Source organism: Zonotrichia leucophrys, chromosome 9 (genome assembly GCF_028769735.1).
Source record: "Zonotrichia leucophrys gambelii isolate GWCS_2022_RI chromosome 9, RI_Zleu_2.0, whole genome shotgun sequence".
Classification (NCBI taxonomy): Eukaryota; Metazoa; Chordata; class Aves; order Passeriformes; family Passerellidae; genus Zonotrichia; species Zonotrichia leucophrys.
In genome coordinates, this window is record NC_088179.1 from 22,071,151 (window position 1) to 22,091,397 (window position 20,247).

The 20,247-nt window shown below is 44.0% G+C and overlaps 1 protein-coding gene across 2 annotated transcripts in view; it reads left to right on the forward strand.

Annotated features, from left to right (window-relative positions):
- Positions 1–11,076: 11,076 nt before the first annotated feature.
- The window catches only part of GOLIM4 (golgi integral membrane protein 4), a 30,357-nt gene continuing 21,186 nt past the window's right edge, over positions 11,077–20,247 (forward strand). For both annotated transcript variants that reach the window (XM_064721103.1, XM_064721104.1), the window contains exon 1: positions 11,077–11,607. In XM_064721103.1, the coding sequence (XP_064577173.1) occupies positions 11,421–11,607 (187 nt within the window). In that variant the 5' untranslated portion in view covers positions 11,077–11,420. The remainder of the gene's footprint in view (positions 11,608–20,247) is intronic.

Sequence of the window (20,247 nt, forward strand, 5' to 3'; positions counted from 1 at the left end):
TGGCTGCTGGCACAGAGCACAGAGCCTCCTCTGCTTGCCTGTTTTTAAAGGCAGGGTCCCAGGCAATGTTTCTTGTAGTCAAGGAGAATTTGAGTGGAAAGGAATTTCGATTGTGTCCCAACAAAGCACTATGGCATGGAAACAGGATAGAAAGCTTGGATGCACGTTCTGGATCTGGTTTATAATGAGAATTTTGGGGCCCAGGCAGTACTAAAGAGATTTCCAAGGATTTCAAGACCTATGGCCAGATCTCTTGGGTGAAGTTTCCTGGTATAAGGCACTGCTCTACCCAGGCTGAACTGCACAGTTTGTGAGGGAAAAACATCCCAAGGATGATCATTAGTCTGTGGCTTTGCACTCTGCAGTTTTTTTATGTTTACATGCAGGAATTGTGACCAGTGGTAACAGCTTTGGCACCTTAAAGGATGTTTGTTATTGCCAGAGGAATTTCTGCACTAACTGAGAGTGTTGGACATCTGCCATTACAGGTTTGTCACAGAACCCCAGAATGGTTTGGCTTGGAAGAAACCTTAAAGCCCATCCAGCTCCACCCCTGCCATGGCAGGGACACCTTCCACTGCCCCAGGCTGCTCCAAGCCCCGTCCAACCTGGATTTGGACACTACCAGGGATCCAGGGCAGCCCTCAACCCAAATGAGGCTGATGTAGAGCATCCTTTGAGTTAATTGCCAAACATCAAGTGTAAACCAACTCTTGCTCTTCTAGAACAGCTGTTTTCCCCAGAAGGGACACTCAGGAGTGTCAGCCAGCCTCTGAGAACCCTGAAGTGTCCAGCTGTGTGTTGAATCCACATGAATATATCCAATATGATGTTTTATCTGCTTGGGTTTTGGAGTGAGCTCTAAAAAGCAGATTGCCAACAGTGTGAGGCTTGTTAAAGCCAGGGGTTTAGCTCTTCCCTTCAAATAAGGAAAGGAACCTGTTTCAAAAAAATGTCCTAGATACTGTAATTCCTGCAGGAAATAAAAGGAAATTTATCTACTATTTAAGAAAAACTTTGCTTAAGATGAGCCCATGTGCCTTTGGTATTTATAGAGAAATACTGGCAAATTTGGTTATAAGTGACAAAGAGGATGTGTAATCCTGACTGATCCTGAGGCTTTATGCCTTGAGAAAATCATATAAAACCTACTTCTTGAACAAGTTTCAAAATTTGCACTGAAGCACATGAAGAGAGCTCTAAAAAGACAGTGGACACTGAGCTGAGGGGGGAAAAAAGACAGCAAGCCCACTCTTAAACCTGAGAGATCACCAAATACCATAGCGATAAATGCTGTAAAAAATTCAGGGGTTTAGGATGGACACATCAAAGTGGAATCAGAAGTTTCCAACCTCATCTACCCTGTGCTTATTCTCATCTATTAACCAAGCTCCATTTATGTGTCCCAAAGCAGAGACAACCTTCTTTTCTCAAAACACCCTGCAAAAGTGGAAAAGGGAGAGTCTGACTTCAAAAGCTCTCCAACACTCTAACAGTAGATCAAGTGTATTTTAATTAGAAAAAGGTTTCAGGCTGCAGAATACAGGTCTGGCTCTGGACCCAAAGTGCTCTAAAATGCAGCCTGGCTGTCATCTTTCAGCTGGGGCCTCTTACTTTTACTGTGGAAATAAAAATGAAAAAAATCCTCCACTGTAGCATTGGTAGGAGTCCAAATTGACAATAAAGTTGCTGGAGTTCCTTGGGATTTACCCTAACAGGAAGTTTTATCGCTGCACATCAGCGTTACTCATGCCTCAGGTTATGAGTCAAGTCAAAACAAAGCAATCACCTCTTAAATTGTGAAGGGAAAAGAAAGTAAAAGTGAAATCTGGAGTATGCTGTAGTCAATAACCTGATGTTGGCTTTCACAGAAGGAGGGTGTCACCCAGAAAAGTGTCTGTAGGAATTCCAGTCGTGGTTTTATTTTTCACATAATGCACATCAAATAGCAGTTCTGAGAAGTGCAGCCCTTAGGCAAACATAGTTCTTACTTGATTTGATTAGGAATTGCACTTTTAATCAATCATCCTTATAGGTAAGAGGTCAGCAATTATTTTACCCTTAGATTTGGAGATTTCTGCCATCTGAAACTGGAGAAAATTCATCAGCTCTTCCTAACAGCAGGTTTCTTCTACATGTGCTGCATGAACTCAGAAGCTCGATTGCTTTGCTGCAGCAGCTTTCTCCATTCTTTCAGTCTCTTTAGAGATAAACCAAGTTAATTTTAAGCAACCAGGAAGTCTACCTGAGCCATGCGGAAAGCTCACCATAATAAAATCCTATTTTATCAAAATTTGGCAAATTCCCTCTCCCCGTTGCTGGCATTTGAATGTTAAAATATCCAATAATGCATTTTGATTTCCAATTGTTTTGGTTATTTCACCCCTTGGAATACCACAGCTCTAGTCCAGATGTATTTTAATCTTCCTTACTGCCCCTGCCAAATTTCTGTTTCCCATTTGCTGAGTGCTCTCATCATGAGCAACGTGTCTATGTCACTTCCTCCCTGTGTGCTCAGCCTTTTCCTTGACTCATGCAATGTGGAAGAAGCTAAGCCCAAAGGAAAACTGAAGCCCTTTAGGGTTGCTATTTTTACATACAGGAACTTCCGTGGGGCTGTTTGAAAAGGAGATTCCTTTTGAAGATAATAAACAACACATGAGAGATAACATTTGCAGTTCCTCTCCAAAGTGCCCCAGCCCTGGAGCAGGTCAGCAGAAATGACACTCCACAAAGCATAAAATATCCAAAAAAGCAGCCTCAGAGAACCAGGTTTCCACAGCCTGATGCTGTGGGGTTTTGGATTATTTGCTGAAACATGGGGACTGTCCCCATTGATTGTGGATGCCCCATCCCTGGAAGGGTTCCAGATCAGCTTGGAGTGGGCTTGGAGCAAACTGGGATAGTGAAAGGTACAGGAGAAGGCAAGAACAGTGGAAGGTGTCCCTGCCATGGCAGGTGGGGGACTGGATGGGCTTTAGGGTCCTTTCCAACCCAAACCATTCTGGGATTCTGTGCTCTGCATCACCAGGCTTCTGGGGTCTCCTCTCCTCCTCAAGGATTGGTCTGACCTCCTTCAAACACATCTGTGATCCCAATGAGTGCAAGGCCAACTGCCCATGGCACAAATCCTCCTCTTTCCACAAGAAATGGGGAGGAAGGGAGGGTCCCTTTGAGCCCAGAGAGGAGAGAGGCAAAGGTGTTCCAGGGGCAGCACAGGGATCTGGAGCTCATTCCATTCCTTTTTGTTTTTTCTGTGAATCACCATCCCCTTTTAAATGAGTCCCTTCTGGCAGTCACACACTGCAGTTCTGAGCCCCCCTGGACACGAGGTGATCTCACATTGAAAGCAGAGAAAGGGGCAAACAGCAGAATGTGCTCAGAGTGCACCAGGCTACTCTGCTCTCAAACAGCAAGAGCCAGCCGGGTTAGGGAAACACTTTGGGGCTCTGCCAGGACCTAAATCCATTCCAGCTGAGAATCCTGGTGGCATCCAGTGGTGCCAGGGTGCCAGGCAGTGTGCTGGGATCCCACTACAGGGTGGAATCAGGAGCAAAACCCCTGCTGCTGCTGCTCAATGCTCCAGTCCCACTCACATTCCTCTTTTACTACCACTTTTCTGTTGCTTTTGCCTAAGCAGAAGTTTATCTTTGAAAATCTTGTGGTTTATAGTTTACTATGAAAAGTAATGGTAGGATTTTTTCTGTGCTAGCAGTATGTATTAAGTATTTTTCCATGTTATTAGGGGCCAGCTGATGGAACTTTTCTCCCTGGCTGAATCTCCTCTACCTGGACACTTATTTCCATGAAACTTTCAGGAATGTCATATCTGAGATTGCTGCCCTCCGGTAAATCTGCTTGAGTTAGACAATGAATTGCAAGGTTTGAAAGTGAACAACACACAAACACAGCGCCCTTGTCTGATTGCAACATCATTTCTGAAGGAAATGAAGGGTTTTTTTCAGTAAAACAAGAAAAGGCATGCACTGAGCTGGGCTTCGTGGCTCTCAGGGACTGTTCATCATCATGGCCAGAGCACAAGAATGTCTGATACTGTCGGTGAGCAGATTTAGCTCTCAAGGCTCATTATTTACAAGGCAGTAACTCCATGCAGAGGTTCTTCCCAGCAGCTGTAGCACTTCTTTATTCACAATGTAAATGTGCTGTGTAAATGCTTGTAAAACTTTATGAGCTCCATTGCCTCCAAGCGCTTCAGCCCAGGTATGGTTAATAAACCCTGCATGTGCACTGTCTCGACCCCTCCCCAGCCTTCCCAGGGCAATATTGCACAGGCAAGGAGCTCCCCTGCACCCAAGAGCACTGTTAGGGGCTTTTTGTTACCTGCCTCTAACAGACACAGTCCCCTTGTAAGAGATTTAATTAACTTTACTTTTTCCATCCACCACCTGTAGCCTCCATCTCACACACTCCCAGCCTTCCTTACTGAGCGCCCACACCACCATCAATGATTTCTTTATTTCTCTATGCGATTTTTTCAGGGTGAAAAGCAGCAGCCTGGCTCTCCTCGATCTTCTGGAGAATTCCCACTAGGTGGCACCGATATCCAACATTCCCTTTCCTGCGCGTGGCTTCCCCTTGCTTTGCTCCAGGTCTTCTCTCCCACTTTTTTTTTTTTTTTTTTTCAGCATTTCCAAACTCTGAGCTCATCGGTTTTAATAACTACAAAAACAAACAGCTCACGGGATATTTTTTCCTCTCCTTACAGTGCTGGATGGATCCAAGCCAAAAGCCAAGTTATGTGGTTTTTTTCACAGACAAAAAAGATCAATTTCCAGTGTGGTTTCTACAGCTGGTTCAGGAGCCTGACTGGTGCAGCCATTAATTATTTCTTTTAAGACCTTCATCATTCGAGTCCTTAGAGATTCTTTACTTTGCCATCCTCACTCGTGTGCATAATAAACCTGACCTCTGCAGGAACACCCTGATTCCAGACAGAGCAGGGAGCTGGGAAACAGGGAAAGCTGTGAGGAAAACTGATGCAGCAGTGACTGAGAGCTGCCAGCAGCCATTCATCTTCCAGGAAATAAGAGAATGCCTCAAATGAGGCTTTGGTAGCAAATAAAACACAATAGTTCTTTCAACAGGAAGTAGTCAAGAGTAATTAACACTAATAGGACTGAAGTAATTTTGGAGATCTTGCAGAAGAGATTGAGATTTTCCAAATTCAGCCCTTTTCTCCACTCCTCCATACTCTTATACGTTCCCAAACAAATATGTAGAATTCCTTTGGACTGGAACTAATTTTAGATGGTAATGTAACAGCAAAGCCCTTCCAAGACTAACAGTTAGGAAAGATAGTTATGTTTTGGGAAAAAAGCCTGCACACATTTTCCTGGTGAACAGCAAGAAGTCAATAACTCAAATTAAATTAAAACTGCTATTTGGGGATAACCCTGTAATTGACTGGATAAACAGCTTCTGTTTCTGAGTCTGCCAGGCCATGATAATATCATTAACAGAGATAACAGTCCCATGAAAATGAATGTGGATATGGCTGTTGAAGTCCTGGGTTCATTTTAAGCTCATTTAAAATTCTTTATCTACATTTCTTCAGATTTTAAACAGAATTTCCTGGATGGTTGTTTTTCTCTCCTCAAATTAACTTGGCAAAGTAAGAGTTTCCAAACTCCATTTGAAAGACTCCATTTCAGATCCTTTAAAAGTCACAAGGACATCCCAGACATAAACATCAAGGAATGTGCATTAGTTCATCACTAATGTACATTCACTATCTTACAGTGCAATGATCATGCAAACAATTATGAAGATGGGATTGCTGGAAGGCCAGGCAGCTTTACAGCTGTGGGATATCAGACTCTGGCTTTTATTCAGGTGCTGGAAAAACAAAGACTGTGAAAAAAAAAGAAAAAGAGAGAAGTGTGACAAGACTGGAAAAAGCAGGGATGGAATAATTCAAAATTCACTGACCTATTTACTCCTGCATCTGCCACAGCCTCTGGACAGCCCAACAGGAAATGCACCAGGAAAAAGTAATCACTGGAGATTATCCTGTGTATGAGAGAGAAACAAAGTCTGCAGCCAGCCTTCCCAAGCTCAGCAATTTCCTCTAACTCATAAAAAGCAGAATGCAACTGCTGTCCTTTGGAACAGCACCGTGGGGCAGCCCCTTCCCTTGCAGACAGGACAGAGAATTCCCCAACACTCCAGGCATGGAGAGCCCACCAGGCTCCCCTGGCCTCACACCTGCCTGGTGCTCCCCACGAGCCAGGGATTTTCCCTCCCATTTGGGATTTTCCCTCCCATTTGGGATTTTCCCTCCAATTTGGGATTTTCCCTCCAATTTGGGATTTTTCCTCCCATTTGGGATTTTTCCCTCCTGGGATTCATTCCCACCTGGCTGCAGGCACAGCCCCAGGGTTTGATGTGCTGTTTTTCATCCTGGGGCAGCCCAAGCTGCTGTTTGTATTTCACCCACTGGTGCAGCATCAAAAAACCACACAGAAGCAAAATTCTCACATTTCTCGGTGGGGAATTGTTTAAATTACTCCTTGCACCACCACAAAATTTTTTCACCACTGTTTCATCCCCATTATTACATGATAATGAAGATTACAAAGTGTTTATGCATCCATGAAGTAAAAGTCAATCATCAACTCCTATTTCACATCCAGAACAGATCCCTGTGAAAAATGCACAAAATGTGTCATTAGATCAGTGCCCAAAGGCTCAAATATCCAGAATATCCAGGAATATCCAGATTATCATTAGCACTCCATTATTATTATTTTCCTTTTTTGTTCCTCAGGAACAGCGGTTTCCAATTGCGAATTTCTCATCAGGTGGATCACCTGATCACTGTTTAAAGTCAAATTCACTGTTTAAAAGACATGGATCCTATTCTTTAAGTGTTTACTACTGTTTTTATGGAAGCTGTCATGTTAAGAACAATGGAGCATGTAATGGCATGAGGACATTTGGGTTTTTTCCCCGGGGATTGCAGGAAAAGGCTGATCAAATTTCAGTGTTTCTTAGAAGTTGTTCTGCCTTGACAGGCTCCAGCAGGGGATGCACTGAATTTCAGCTGTGGTGACTGCATGGCAGTGACACCAAGTCAGGTATGGCCATCCCAAGTGCATCCTGTGTGGAAATGCAGTAAAGTGGATTTGCAGCTCCGTGGCAAATCCAGCTCCAATACTACTTCCAAGTCCTGCTACGACAGCTGTACATTTGAATGCATCCACTTACCTGCATGAATTATTCACACAGGATAATGGTTTTGAGCCAGTAAAATGACAAGAGTGTTTTAAGTCAGGAAACAAGATAAAGTCGCAGCATTGCCTCCTCAGGCATCTCCACCAGGAACCACATTTCTCACATTTCTCAGTGGGGAATTGTTTAAATTACTCCTTGCACCACCACAAAATTTTTTCACCACTGTTTCATCCCCATTATTACCATGAATAATGAAAGATTTACAAAAAGGTGTCTTTATATGCATCCATGAAGTAAAAGTCAATCATCAACTCCTATTTCACATCCAGAACTGGGGGCACCAAAAAATGAATGTCAAAGCTCTGATACCTTGGAGTGTCCAGTTTGGGATGCCTTATGTTTTATTTTTTCCCCCAGAATATTAAATAGCACAGAACTTTCTATATTAAAACACAGCCCTCCTGTTTTCACCTCCATTCTGGACATCAGCAAACAGAGTTCAGCTGATTACTCAATCTGGACACTCAGACATAGCTCAGCTCTAAAAATCCTGATTTCCCCCAGTGTCACAAATTATGACCTCAAGCAGGGGCAAATTCATTTTTCCCAGGAGCATTCATCTCTTCAAGTCCAATCTTTTTATTCCTGCAGCTCCTGATTGCTAAGAGATGACACTGCATGTTAAACCAATCTTTGTATGTCTCAGTAAGCTTTAGCCACTGGACAAAAAGGTTAAACATCTGCAGCTGGAATGTGCTTTGTAGCTGGAGAGGTAACAACAGATGCCTTGCCAGGACATTCCTGAACTTCTGGCAGGCAAAGAAATGTTCTGTGACTTGTGTGGGACAGCCTGCACTGTGCATTTCCATTGCTTGGGATCCCTGATCCATTGACTGGGAAGATTAAAATAAAATAAAAATAAATAAAAGATCTGCTGCCTGATCTGTTTAGCTGCTGTGCTCATTACACCATTCTGGAAAAACTCAAAGTTGTTCAATGATCATTTTTATTAGAGATGTAATAATTGTGGCATCGAGTTTAGTGCAAAAAAGTGACAGAAAATACAAGAAAATTATGTTATGAGGAGGAAAATAAACAAAGGAAAGAAGCAAACCAAAAAATGTAGTTCTGTGGCGTCCAAATTACAGAGGGGTGCACTTCCCACATCTTGTGGTTGATGATGAGGACCTGTGTCTGAAGGAAATGGGATTTTTCTGACATCTCTCCCCTGGTCAGGTTCTGTTACCCAGCTCTGAGTGCATGGAGAGAAACTTGCAGGGTTATAATTTATACATTTCTCACAACTTAGAGGAACTTCGTTTTGCTCAACGTTCCTTGGTTAACCTGGTGGAATTGGCCAATCTGTGGCCAAGGGCTGAGGCTTGCCCAAGCCTCCTGTGGCCGGGAGATGAAAGCAGAGCTGACAAATGGCTCTGTGTGAATTCCTGCCCCCAATTCCCCCCGCTGGACACCACCCATCCATTTCTCTCTAGCAACTAATTTAATGCTTTTTAATATGTTACAGCCTCTTTTCAGTCCAAACCTTTCTATTTTGGGACTTCCAATTCCAATTTGCCTAATAGCTTTGCATAATAGTCCCTTGCTCCCAATAAATTCCTCATTTCAACTTTAATTGGTTTGTTCATGGAGAATCACAATTTACACGAGGTGAAGAGATCTATCACTAGCAGCCACTGAATATAAGTAATATTTGATTAAACAAAATGGGATAGTAATTTGCTTTTTTTTCCCCTAGTATTTGTTAATGATATTGCCAATTTCTACTGGCAGAGTATAAAGTATATTTACACCATAATCAATTAAATGTATTTGGAATAGATATTAAATAACACTGTGGGTTCAGTGTCCTTTTAAATTTACATTTTATCATTTTAAACATTGTAAAATGTCAGCCAATTGTTCTCCAGTGCAAAGTGATCAAAACTGAAGACACAGACTGGTTTTATGACTGGTGATGTAAGCAACAAGTGGAAACACAAAAAAATTAAATCATTTGAAGAGCTGCAATGCTGAAGTATAAATCACCCCCAGTGATTTGAAAGTCTCAGTCCAGAAATAAAGAATTATCTCGTTTTACTCAGCCTGAAGAGCCTGGAAATGGTAAAAGCACAGGAGAGCTCTGAAGGAGTTCAGTAGAGGGAGGGGAGCTGGAGCTTGGGTGATACTGAAAAACTTCCTGGAAATATTTTTGTGAAAGAAATGGATCCTCTAACCCAGCATGAAAATACCTCAACTTGAAACACTCATGATTGGAAGAAAATATTTTAAATGTAACTTTGATTGCCCCAGGAAGCTTCCTAAAGACAAGGGAAAAGGTTTGGTTTTTTTTGGTTTTTTTTGTTTTTTTTTTTTTTTTTTTTAATCATCACTGTTTCAAAGCAAGTACAGTTCCTTCTAACTCATAATTTCAAACACTTTGGTCCTCAAATGGGAATGAGGGATTCCATTAAATGAGAATATATCAAACAGATATATACATAGAAATCATATTAGCTTGTGGTACTGACTGTTATTAATTACTGGAATATGCAGAATATTTGAATAAGAAATTCTTGAGCTTCTTTGATGTTGTTTTTCTATCAAGGCCAGAATAATGCCTACACAAAACACAGATTTATGAGTTAAATACATTTAGGAAAAACATAACTTCGGCATATTAATTTGATTTTTTTTTTGCTTATTTTTCTAGTTTAGCTTGATAATTGGTTGGGTTTTGTTTGTCCTGTAATAAAATACACTAGGAGAGGGAGCTGTATTTAGGCTAAGTCTGAATTTAAGCTGATGAAGTACATGTGACACATTTTTTGGCACCACAGGGGGATTTGGGAGCACTGAATTAGGATGGCACATTTTTGGGATGCACCAGTGGCCTGGGCTGGGCTCTGGGGGAAGAAAAGGCCAAGGACAGCGAAGGCTGTGACAAATAACACCCAGAACAAAGTGCAGCCAACAAGCTATGAAAAAATAGATTAATGTGATGAGTAGATTTAGATGGGATATTGGGGAGGAATTCTTCCTTGAGAGGGTGGGCACAGGCTGGGATGGAATTCCCAGAGAAGCTGGGAATCCCTGGCAGTGCCCAAGGGCAGGCTGGACAGGGCTTGGAGCAGCCTGGGACAGTGGGAGGTGTCCCTGCCATGGCAGGGCTGGCACTGGGTGATCTTTAAGGTCCCTCCAAGCCCAGTCACCCTGAGATTCCACGAACACCTGAGGGGCTTGGCTGCAAGAGGCTCTTTGGGGCTTTGCCTTCCCGGTGCCCCGGAGCCCCACACGGTCCCGGCGGTGCCACTGGGGCACACGCTGTGTGTCACCACAGCTACCACAGCCCCGGTGTCACTACCCCTGTCACAGCCCCGGTGTCACCACAGCTACCACAGCCCCGGTGTCACTACCCCTGTCACAGCCCTGGTGTCACAACCCCGCTACCACAACCCGGGTGTCACCCCCTCTGTCACAGCCCCTCTGTCACAGCCCCTCTGTCACAGCCAGGTGTCACAACCGCTCTGTCACAGCCCCTGTGTTACCCCCTCTGTCACAGCCTCGCTCATCACCGCATGAGTCCCGTTCCCGAGGCGGCCCCACACCGGGGGATGCGGGAATGAGGGGATGCGGGGATGAAGGGCTGAGGGGGATGAAGGACTGGGGGGCTGAGGGGGATGCGGCGCGGAGGGGGATGCAGGAATGCAGGGATGCGGGGCTGAAGGGCTGAAGCCGGAGCGTGGAGGGGCGGGCGGGAAGCGCGGCCCGCTGCGGACGGACGCGGCGGGCACCCAATGCGCTCCGGAGGGAGGGCAGAGCCCCGCGGCCCGACCCAATGAGGCCGCGCCCGGAGCGGGACTTCCTTCGGGGATCCCGCGGCGGGGGAGCCGCGGCCGAGCGGGGACACGTCAGTGCGGGGCCGGGAGCTGCCTTTGTTCCCCGCAGCCCCCCATTCCGGCCGCAGGGACCCGCACACGGCCGCAGGGACGCGGAGCATCCCCGGCATGAGCCCCGCCGCTGCCCGCGCCGCAGAGACCGCCCCGGGCGCCGCGGCCGTGCCCGGGGGCTGAAACGCTGGGCCGGCCCCGCCTCCGCCGTCCCTCCTTCCCTTCCTCCTTCTCCTCCTCCTCCTCCTGCTCCTGCTCCTCCCGGGGCCTCCGATGCCGCCGCCTCCCGCCCGCTGCTGAGCCGTGACGGGCGGGGGCCCTCGGGACCCCGCCGGGGACATGGGCAACGGGATGTGCTCCCGGAAACAGAAGCGGATTTTCCAGACGCTGCTGCTGCTGACCGTGGTGTTCGGGTTCCTGTACGGGGCGATGCTCTACTACGAGCTGCAGGGCCAGCTGAGGAAGGCTGAGGCCACGGCGCTCAAGTACCAGCAGCATCAGGAGTCGCTCTCGGCTCAGTTACAAGGTACTCCCTCGGCAGGAGCCTCTGCTGCCCTTCCCCGAGGCTTGCAGAACACCCTCCTCTTCCTCCTCCTCCGCCTCCTCTGGCTGTCGAGCCTCTCTCAAAGTTTTGCTCCTTCTCCCCCTTCTTCTCCTCCAGCCTGTGGGGTTGTAGTGTCTCCCTAGGTGAGGTGTTGTGGATTCCTGCAGAGCTCTCATGCCCTCTCCCCCCGCACATCCCGTAGTGACTCTTATTTATTTATTCCCAAAGGACTGCACATCACTTGGGTTTCCTGGCGCAAAAGGGAAAGGCAGGCGTGCAGTGCAGACTCTGTCCAGTCTGGGATTTTTGTGGGCTTCCCCCACAAAAACTCCCTTGTCTTGCAGGGTTTTATGTTGAGCATCCATCTACAGCTCCTGGGCAGCATAAACTGTAAATGGCTCCAGGATGGAGGAGAGGAGTATTCTAATAAAGTGGTTTTAAAGGGTGATTTAAAAGTAAAGTTCAAGTAAGTTACTTGGGTGAGGCTGTTCTATTACTTTTGGAATAACTTTGAATTTATTGGCTTAAAGGTGCCACATAAATACAGATCCTTGTGTATCTTGGTTTAAGGATGCAGCAGATATGGGTGTCCTGTAGTTGAAGATGAAAAGTTGTCCCTGTCTGACATCTGCATGCCGAGATACCAGAAGCAAAGCAGCAGGGATGTACCTGAAACATCAATGGTCTGGGAAAGGAAAGACCTCAGCACCTCTCTAATTGTCAAGTGCAAGGTTGTCAGGTCAGCACAAAGCCCAGAGCCAACTTTCAAGTTTTCTCTCTCAAAATAGCATGAAAGAAGAATCAGAGGATCTGCTGTAGCAGCACTAAACTTCAGGGTGATCCTCAACCATCTTTTCCCTGTGGGAGCATCCATCAAAGCATGCCTGGCAGCACAGAGTTTGTGTGCAGAGAGCAGAGTTGGGTTTATGCTGTTAGATTCTCACAGTGATTGCTTCCTTCAAGGTGTTCAGTCACCAGCTGACACCACCCTCACTTAGTATTTCAATTCCAGGTAATACCAGGGAGCTCTTTGCCAGAAACCTTCACTTTAGTCACAGAAAAGGTGTGAAGGTTTGCCTGGGCAGATGGCTGAAGGGCTGTTCTTGCTAGGCTGTGCATTTGCCAACAGGGGACACAGGAACATCTTGTTCTCAAGCTAAAATTTGACAAATTGGCTTTTTTCTGTTGCTCCAGAGGAATGTGCAGCACACTTTGTCCTGCCACACTGGGGAGATGCTCTGGGTCAGATATGTGAGGTCTGGACTGTTGATTTGAGCTTTCCATGCTTGAAACGTGATTTTGGGTAGCCACCATCTATCCAAGTGTGTCCATGGGAGCTGCATTTTCTGTAATTCTCTTGCTTGTTTCAGTGTATCAATGGGAAATGTGAGCTATGGACCAGATCTGGTAACATTAATAGATTTGATGATCCATGCAATAAACTCACATGGTTCTGGGATCCATGCCAGTGTATCAAGCCCATTAAGCAGGAGAATTTGTCTGTGCCAAGTATGGTAGCAGTAAACCCTGTTTAAAAAAAATAATCACTGGCAATTAAGTTGCAGAATACAAGGGAAAATAAAATGTAACAATAAAAAATGGTTCTTTAAGTTTTCTTGTGTTCTGGAAGGGGCTGTTAGACCACTAAGAGGTTTTAAGAGAGGGTGAGAGTCCAGAGAAATACTAAATGCAGCAGCAGCCCCTAGCTGCCTAATTTCCCACTAAAGTAAAGGGAAGTTATATTCCTAAGGACTCTAGAGATTCTGGGAAATAAACTTTTTCTTCCTTGTCTTTCTGTAATGGCCTCCCCTGCACAATCACCTGGATTTTTGCAGCAGGAATTTGTTAGTGAGGAGAACACAGAGAATTCAGAGCCTGTGCCCAGCTCACCTGGAGAGACATAGGCTGATCTGTGATATCCACCCCCAAACTCCTTCCTGAACCTGTCCTGTTTAACTCTTTGTTATGGAACAAGGGGAGGGAAGAGACTTGGAAACAACATAAAATGCTGACAGCAATTCCAGTTTGCAGGTGCAGTATGTGACTGCACTTTGAACTTTTGATTTTAAACAACCTAGCGTTTAAATCAACAATGTTCCTGTTGCCAAATTAAAAAAAAAACAAACAAAAAACAAACAATAAAACAAACAATAAAACAAACAGAAAAAAACCCTCTATGTGTATCTGAGCTACATCTCCTGGCTGTCCAAAGATTATTCTTTGAGTTTATTGCTTTGTGAGAACAATAAAATTAAAGTATTGGTAAAGTAATGCAGCTTATCTTTTCCATGCAGCATAACCAGTTTCTCTATAGATCCTGGACTAGAGATAACTTTGAGGCCTGAAATATGCTGGAAGCACTCTGAAATATTTTAAAAATAAAGCAGTTGAAGGGCAAAGTTAAAGGAAAGGAGGGTGCTGCAGCCACAGGTGTTCACAGCTCTCCTGGGTGACTGGATAAGACTTTAAAGCTGAGCAGAAGAGGATTCCTTGGACTTCTGTTTCCTGAACAGCCATGTCATCAGGAGGCTTTTATAGGTTTCAATGTAAATACAAAAATAAAAAGGCAACTTGTACAAGGGCTGTTTTTGAGAGGGCTGAGGCTGCGTTGTGGCGGGCTGGCTGTGCCCCAGGAAGTCTGGCTGCAGTGAATCTGTTGGAGGGCAGTGAGGTGTCACCTGTGTCTGACTCTGTGTAGGGTTTGTTGTGACTGCTGGAGCCCACAAAGGCAGTTCCTTTCCTGATTGCACTCAGAGGAGCTTGGGAGCTCCCCTGTTGGGGTTTGTGAGTGAAACCTGAGTCCATTTGTGAAATTCCTGAGGTTCATGGGCACTCCTGAGTTTATGGGCACAGGGGCAGTTTAGGACCTGAATGCCTTCGGTGTGCCCAAAATCTGAATCAGGATCCTCAGCCCTAGCTCAGAGTGCAGCTCCCTTCAACTCCTGCTGTCCTCTCTACTCTTTTTCATGTTTTTATGGGGTTTTTTTTCAAAAATGTAAGTAATAACAACCTTCTTTTTGGTACTTGCCAGTTCTTTATGCCCGAATGAGCTGTTCTTTCTGTTTTTCCATGAAAAGCCAGCTGTCTTAGATTTTTATCTTTTTCATTGCCTTGTTTTGCTCAAACACAGCAACACCTGAAGGAGGCTCAGTCTCCTGGGAATATGTGGGAAAATAGCAAGGCAGAATGAACAGATCACTGGGAAATGGGGCAGGAGGAGTCTCAGAATCATTTAACACACACATCTGATCTGAAGAGAGCTGTGGGTTTGGGGGTTCTGCTCTCCCTGGTGTTCACAGCGTCAGCCACTCTGCTGGGAAATGTTTGTGCCCCTTGGAATGAGCTCAGGGTACCAAGGGAAGGGTGGCAGACCTGGGAAATACAGTAACTGGGTTAGTGAGGCTGGGATCTTAAACTCACCCCCTTTAGAGGATCAGAGTGCAGAAGATTTTGTAGAAGAATATCAAACTTTGGTATTTTTCTCCAACAAAGTTCTGCTGGGCCTGGAGAAAGTAGGGCTGCTTTTATAATCCACAAAGGGAACACCAGGGGCAAAATTCAGAGATGACACAAAATTTTCTGACTGCTGAGAAAACCTGAAGTCATTGTTATCTATAAGGTCTTTCATAGAGGAGCTGATCTTCCCAGTAAGCTGATTATTTTAAAGTCTCATTCTCTGAGCACGATATACATTTGAAACGTGGAGATAATCTTACTTAGTGCTTCTTAAAGTGATAAAAGCAAAACTTGATGCTTTTTGCTTCCTTTAAAACGGTGTCAGTGTAAGTATTGAACTATTGGCCATACAGGAACAGGCTTCAGTTGCTAGAACAGAACCACAGTGAGAGCTGCAGGATTGAAAATATCCACAGACATCTTTTTAGCCCTTGCAGCTTCTGTCTTCTCATCCTCTGGGTGTTAAGTAACCCCTTGTGTACTATTTTAATCTGTTTAATCTGCTTTAATCCCTAATCCTAATAACAGCCTACAGTTAGTGCCTCTTACTACCTTATTTTTTTCTGCCCTTCCTGTCAGCCTGATGGCTTTGTGCAATCTGTGTGCAGCCTGGGACTGTCCAGTGATCCTGGCAGCAGCCCAGCAGGGACTGGGCTTGAGAGCTTTCCCTGCTGTGGCCAAGGTGTGGATTTCCTCAGAGCTTTCTGAAGGCAGTGGCTGGAAAGCAAATGTGGATTGCTCTGTGCCTGCTGTGCCAATTGTCCCCAAAGAAGCTCCCTGAGGGGTGACCTGCTGGGGGTTGGCACATCTATGGTGGCTTTGTGATGTGGCATTGCACCATGCACTGCAGCCCTAGATCACAGCTCTGTGTCACTTTAATGGTTAATATTTATCATATCTGTGTGCAAGCTGCACAGATGCCAAAGCTGCTCTGACCTCACACAGTTCTGGGTGTGCTTCACTGTTACATCCCTTTCTTACAGTGCCTTAACTTGTACCTTGAGTTGGCAGGGCTGGGAAGAACCAGCACCACCTTTAATTTTTCACTTCTTTTTCAATGCATCAGACAAGTAGAGCTGCATCTGCTGCAGCTCCTGTGTGTTTGGCTGCTCTTCCTAATCACAGAATCCTGAATTCCTGTCATTCCTGTGACTTCAGGCTGCACATAACACTGCAGCACTTTGACAGTGTTTTCTTGCAGATCCCTGGCAGCACTGTAAGAGGAGAGGCTGGTCCTGTGTGTTCTTCCTCTGAAATGGCAAGTGCAGCATCCCAAATTCTGCTGCCTGGCTGCCTGAAATGGAAAGCTTTGCTTTGTAACCTCCTCTGAGCACCTGGCTCTATTTTTTTACCTCCATTCACTTTTTTTTTTACTTCCTGAAATGGAAAGCTTTGGGTTGTTGGATCCTCTGAGCACCTGGGTCTGTTTTTTTTACCTCCATTCACTTTTTTTTTTAACCTCCATTCACATTTTCAATTGTTATTTCATATTCTACATACTTAAAAAATCATTAAATACTTGAAATTGTGCAGAATTTGAGTATGGAAGAGGTATATGGTGTAATGTGTATTTGTGTATATATATGTGCATTATATTATATGCATATATATATAAATAAATATACATGCATATAAGATAATGCATATATATGCGTTATAATTATATATATGCAATTATATTATATTACATTATATTATATTATATTATATTTATTTTTATATTATATTTATAATATATATTTATTTTTAGATAATAAATATATATTTATATAATAAATATATATGTATTATATTATATGTATGTGCATTATATATATATATTTATATATATATATATATATATGCATTTGCATGTACTTTTAAGTATGTATAAACTAGATAGAGATGTGTCTGTTTTGCAGCTCACCCTCAAGATTTTGGGTTGTCTGGAATTATCCAGCTCTTACTCATAACCCAAGTACAGAAAAGGTGCTGGAGCTTTGTTCAGATAATTAACTTAGAGAAGTTTGTTTCCAGCTCCATAGCAGAATTTCCATGTCCAGCAGCTGAATTCTGGCTTGAAAGATAAATTGAGCACGTGCCCATATTTATGTGTAATCCATGCCCAAGTGCTCTTTCCTTGTGGAAGCACCAATTCCAGGATAAATCCTGGGTAACCAGAGCTGCAGCATTCCCTGTGCACCCCAGCTGGAGCCTGGCTGAGGGGCACAGGGCAGGAATTTTGAGCAGAATGAGCTCATGGGGTGGGTTTGGTCCCTGGGCTTTGGTGCTCCCCCTCCCCACTTTGACACAAGGTCTGCATCACAGAACGTGGTGCAAAATATCAAATATTTGTTACTGCTGGTGGTTTAAGCCTCCTGAAGCTTGTCAGTGGTGGAGCTGAGTGGACACTTCAGGAGGGAGGCAGGATGGCTTGATGGTGGTGAGTTTGCATTCTGGCTTCTTGGACACTCATATTCCTGCCTGACTAAATTCCTGAGCCTTAAAAATGATGTTCCAAGCACATTCATTGTCTCACTGGGCTGGCTGTTGGCTTGTCAGCCTCTGAGTTTGGGTGGAGCAATTTATGAGTAAGGTTTCCACCCTCTCAGGGATGTGAGTGCCCATTACAGCATCTCTGGTGTGCTGCTCAGGATATTGCCAGCAATTTGTGGCCAACAGAGTTCACTTTGCTCCTTTTGGAATGGGATCCTTGCAGGGAAAAAGTCATTTAATCCACCCTGCTGAAAGTCAGGTGCTGCTTTGAGGTTTGATGGTAATGAAAGCTAAATAAATCAGATTACTGGAAAAAATGAGCTCTACAGAACGAGTAACTAAAGCTGAATCCTTTGTTGGGTGATTTTCCTTGGGATTTTCAGGATTCAGGGGTGTGAATTTCTAATCATGTCAGAGCCTGAGGTGAGCTCTTGAGGAGTTCAACCTGTTTGGACGCTGTCCTTGTTTAAGGAAGGGTCTTGTGAGCTGGATGCACTTCTGATCTTTTTTGTGTTACCCAAACCTCCTGAGATTTTTCCACTTTGCATTTTTAATTAATCAATAGAAGAAACTGCAATTGTTCCACATTGTCCTCTGCATTTCCCCTTCCCCTAAAGTACCTGAGATGAGCTGCTATCTTATTTTCCTGAGGTGACTCAGAGCCCAGAGTTTGGCAGTCATTTCCAGGGCTTAATTACAGATGAGAGAGAGGGCAGAGCAAGGAGCCTGCTCCTGTCCACACCACCACACTCAGCTCAGCCATTTTCTGTCAAAACATGAATCACAAACTCTTGATTTCTGGGTGCAGTTTGTGCATCTATAGTTTGGGCTTTTTTCTTCAAGCTGTATTTTTTACTAATTCCTGAATATAGATATTTATGTATATCCTGACACCATGTGGGTACAATCACTAACCCTTCATAAAATTGAAAAAAGTGTAAAAGACTTTCTGAGAGAAAGAACAGGCCCTTGTTTCCTGGAGCTGAGGGTTGAGCAGACCCAGAGATTCAGAGGTGATGTGAGAAGAAAACTGATGTCCCTGCAGCTTTTATCAATGTTTATGTGATTTTCTGCTAATTTTAGTCTAAAATCACTAAAATCACAGGTTTAATTTGAACTATTTGCATTTATCATCACTCCAAAAAACCCCAAATCCTTTATCATCTGCTGTTATATAGAAAAACAGCAATGCTGATCCCACCCGTGGTACCAGGGGTTGGAAGAAACCTTTTGTGGAGTGCACTGGAAATCATTTCTGGAAACATGATCTCCTTCCTGATAAAAGTCAGGTCTGAAGCCTATCTGTGAGGGATTAAATATTTAATCACATTTAATACCCCTTCTCCAACTTATTTTTAGCAGCAGCTATTACAGTTTACTCTTTAAACACAAGAAATCCTTCCTTCTGTCCCAATTCACCTTACATCTGTTGTTTCCTAGAGGTGTTATTGACTTCTAAGAAAGGCAGTGTGTGAGGCAGGCTGCAGTAAATGGTTCTATTAAATGTAGATGTTTGCTCCAGTTTAAAAATTCATTTTCCTGTCACCCTTACAATCAAATAGAGGCCACAATGATCTCTTAGAAGTACAAGTGTGTGGGATGCATTAATGTGCCAGATTCTCCAGCATTTCCCATTTTTCAGAACTGCAGGGAAGGCAAAACTAGAATTGCTTACTGGAACTTTTTAGTTGGAACTTCTTCCTGGAATACTGAGTAAATCAGAGGAACAGGTTTATTTTAATTGATAGCTCATTTTTATGCAGGATCTCTGAAAGCACATGTTCTGCTTTCTCTTAAAAAATCCCCTGAATGTAAAGATCCAGATATTATATACAAACTTTTCAAATTATTACTACTCTGAACAAAATAAATGCTCAGGGAATTCAGTCAAAGCAGGGGTCATTTTTAAAAGCACAACTGCCAGTGTGTGGTGTGGTTTTCCAGGAGGAATTTGACATGACTGGTTGTAATTAGACAGAACCATTGCTTGATCATGTGAGTAAATTGCAAAGTGTAGGAGTTTGCTTGGAAGTCAGGGTAATTCTCACAGTCCACACAGTGCCAGCTGTGGTTTGCAGAGAGCAAAATGAGAGCAATCCATCCCTGCCTGGATGTTCCACAGTGCAGCCTCACACACAATCAGTTTCACCTTCCCTTGGTCTCTATTTCTGTCCTTCTTTGTGGAAATTCAAACCAGAAAGCTTCAAGGACATAAATGACTAAATTTATATATTATGTTGTTTATATATTGTAGTGGTTACATATTATGTTTAGATAATATATTGTTCAATATATTGTAAATATTGGGGCTTGGAGCAGCCTGGTCTGGTGGAAATAAAGGTGTCCCTGCCCATGGCAGGGGGGTGGAACAAGCTGAGCTTTAATGTCCCTTCCAAGCCATTTATTCCAATTCTATGATAAATAAATGTTGTTTTTTTGTAGTGTTGCTTTCTTGCTCTGTACTTAAAACAGAGATTTCCTTGTCTTTATTGTGGAAATACTTCAATTTTTCCCAAGATATTTGCAGTGTCACTGGAATATCCATTTATTGCTAAACCCTCAGTTGAGTCTGTGAAAGAGATGGACTGTGATACTGAGGCCAGCCTGGCTTGTACTGTGGTGGGGAATCCTGCTGCTGCAGCTTGATAAGCTGTTCCTGATAAGATTATCACTAGTGAAATCAGTGGATCT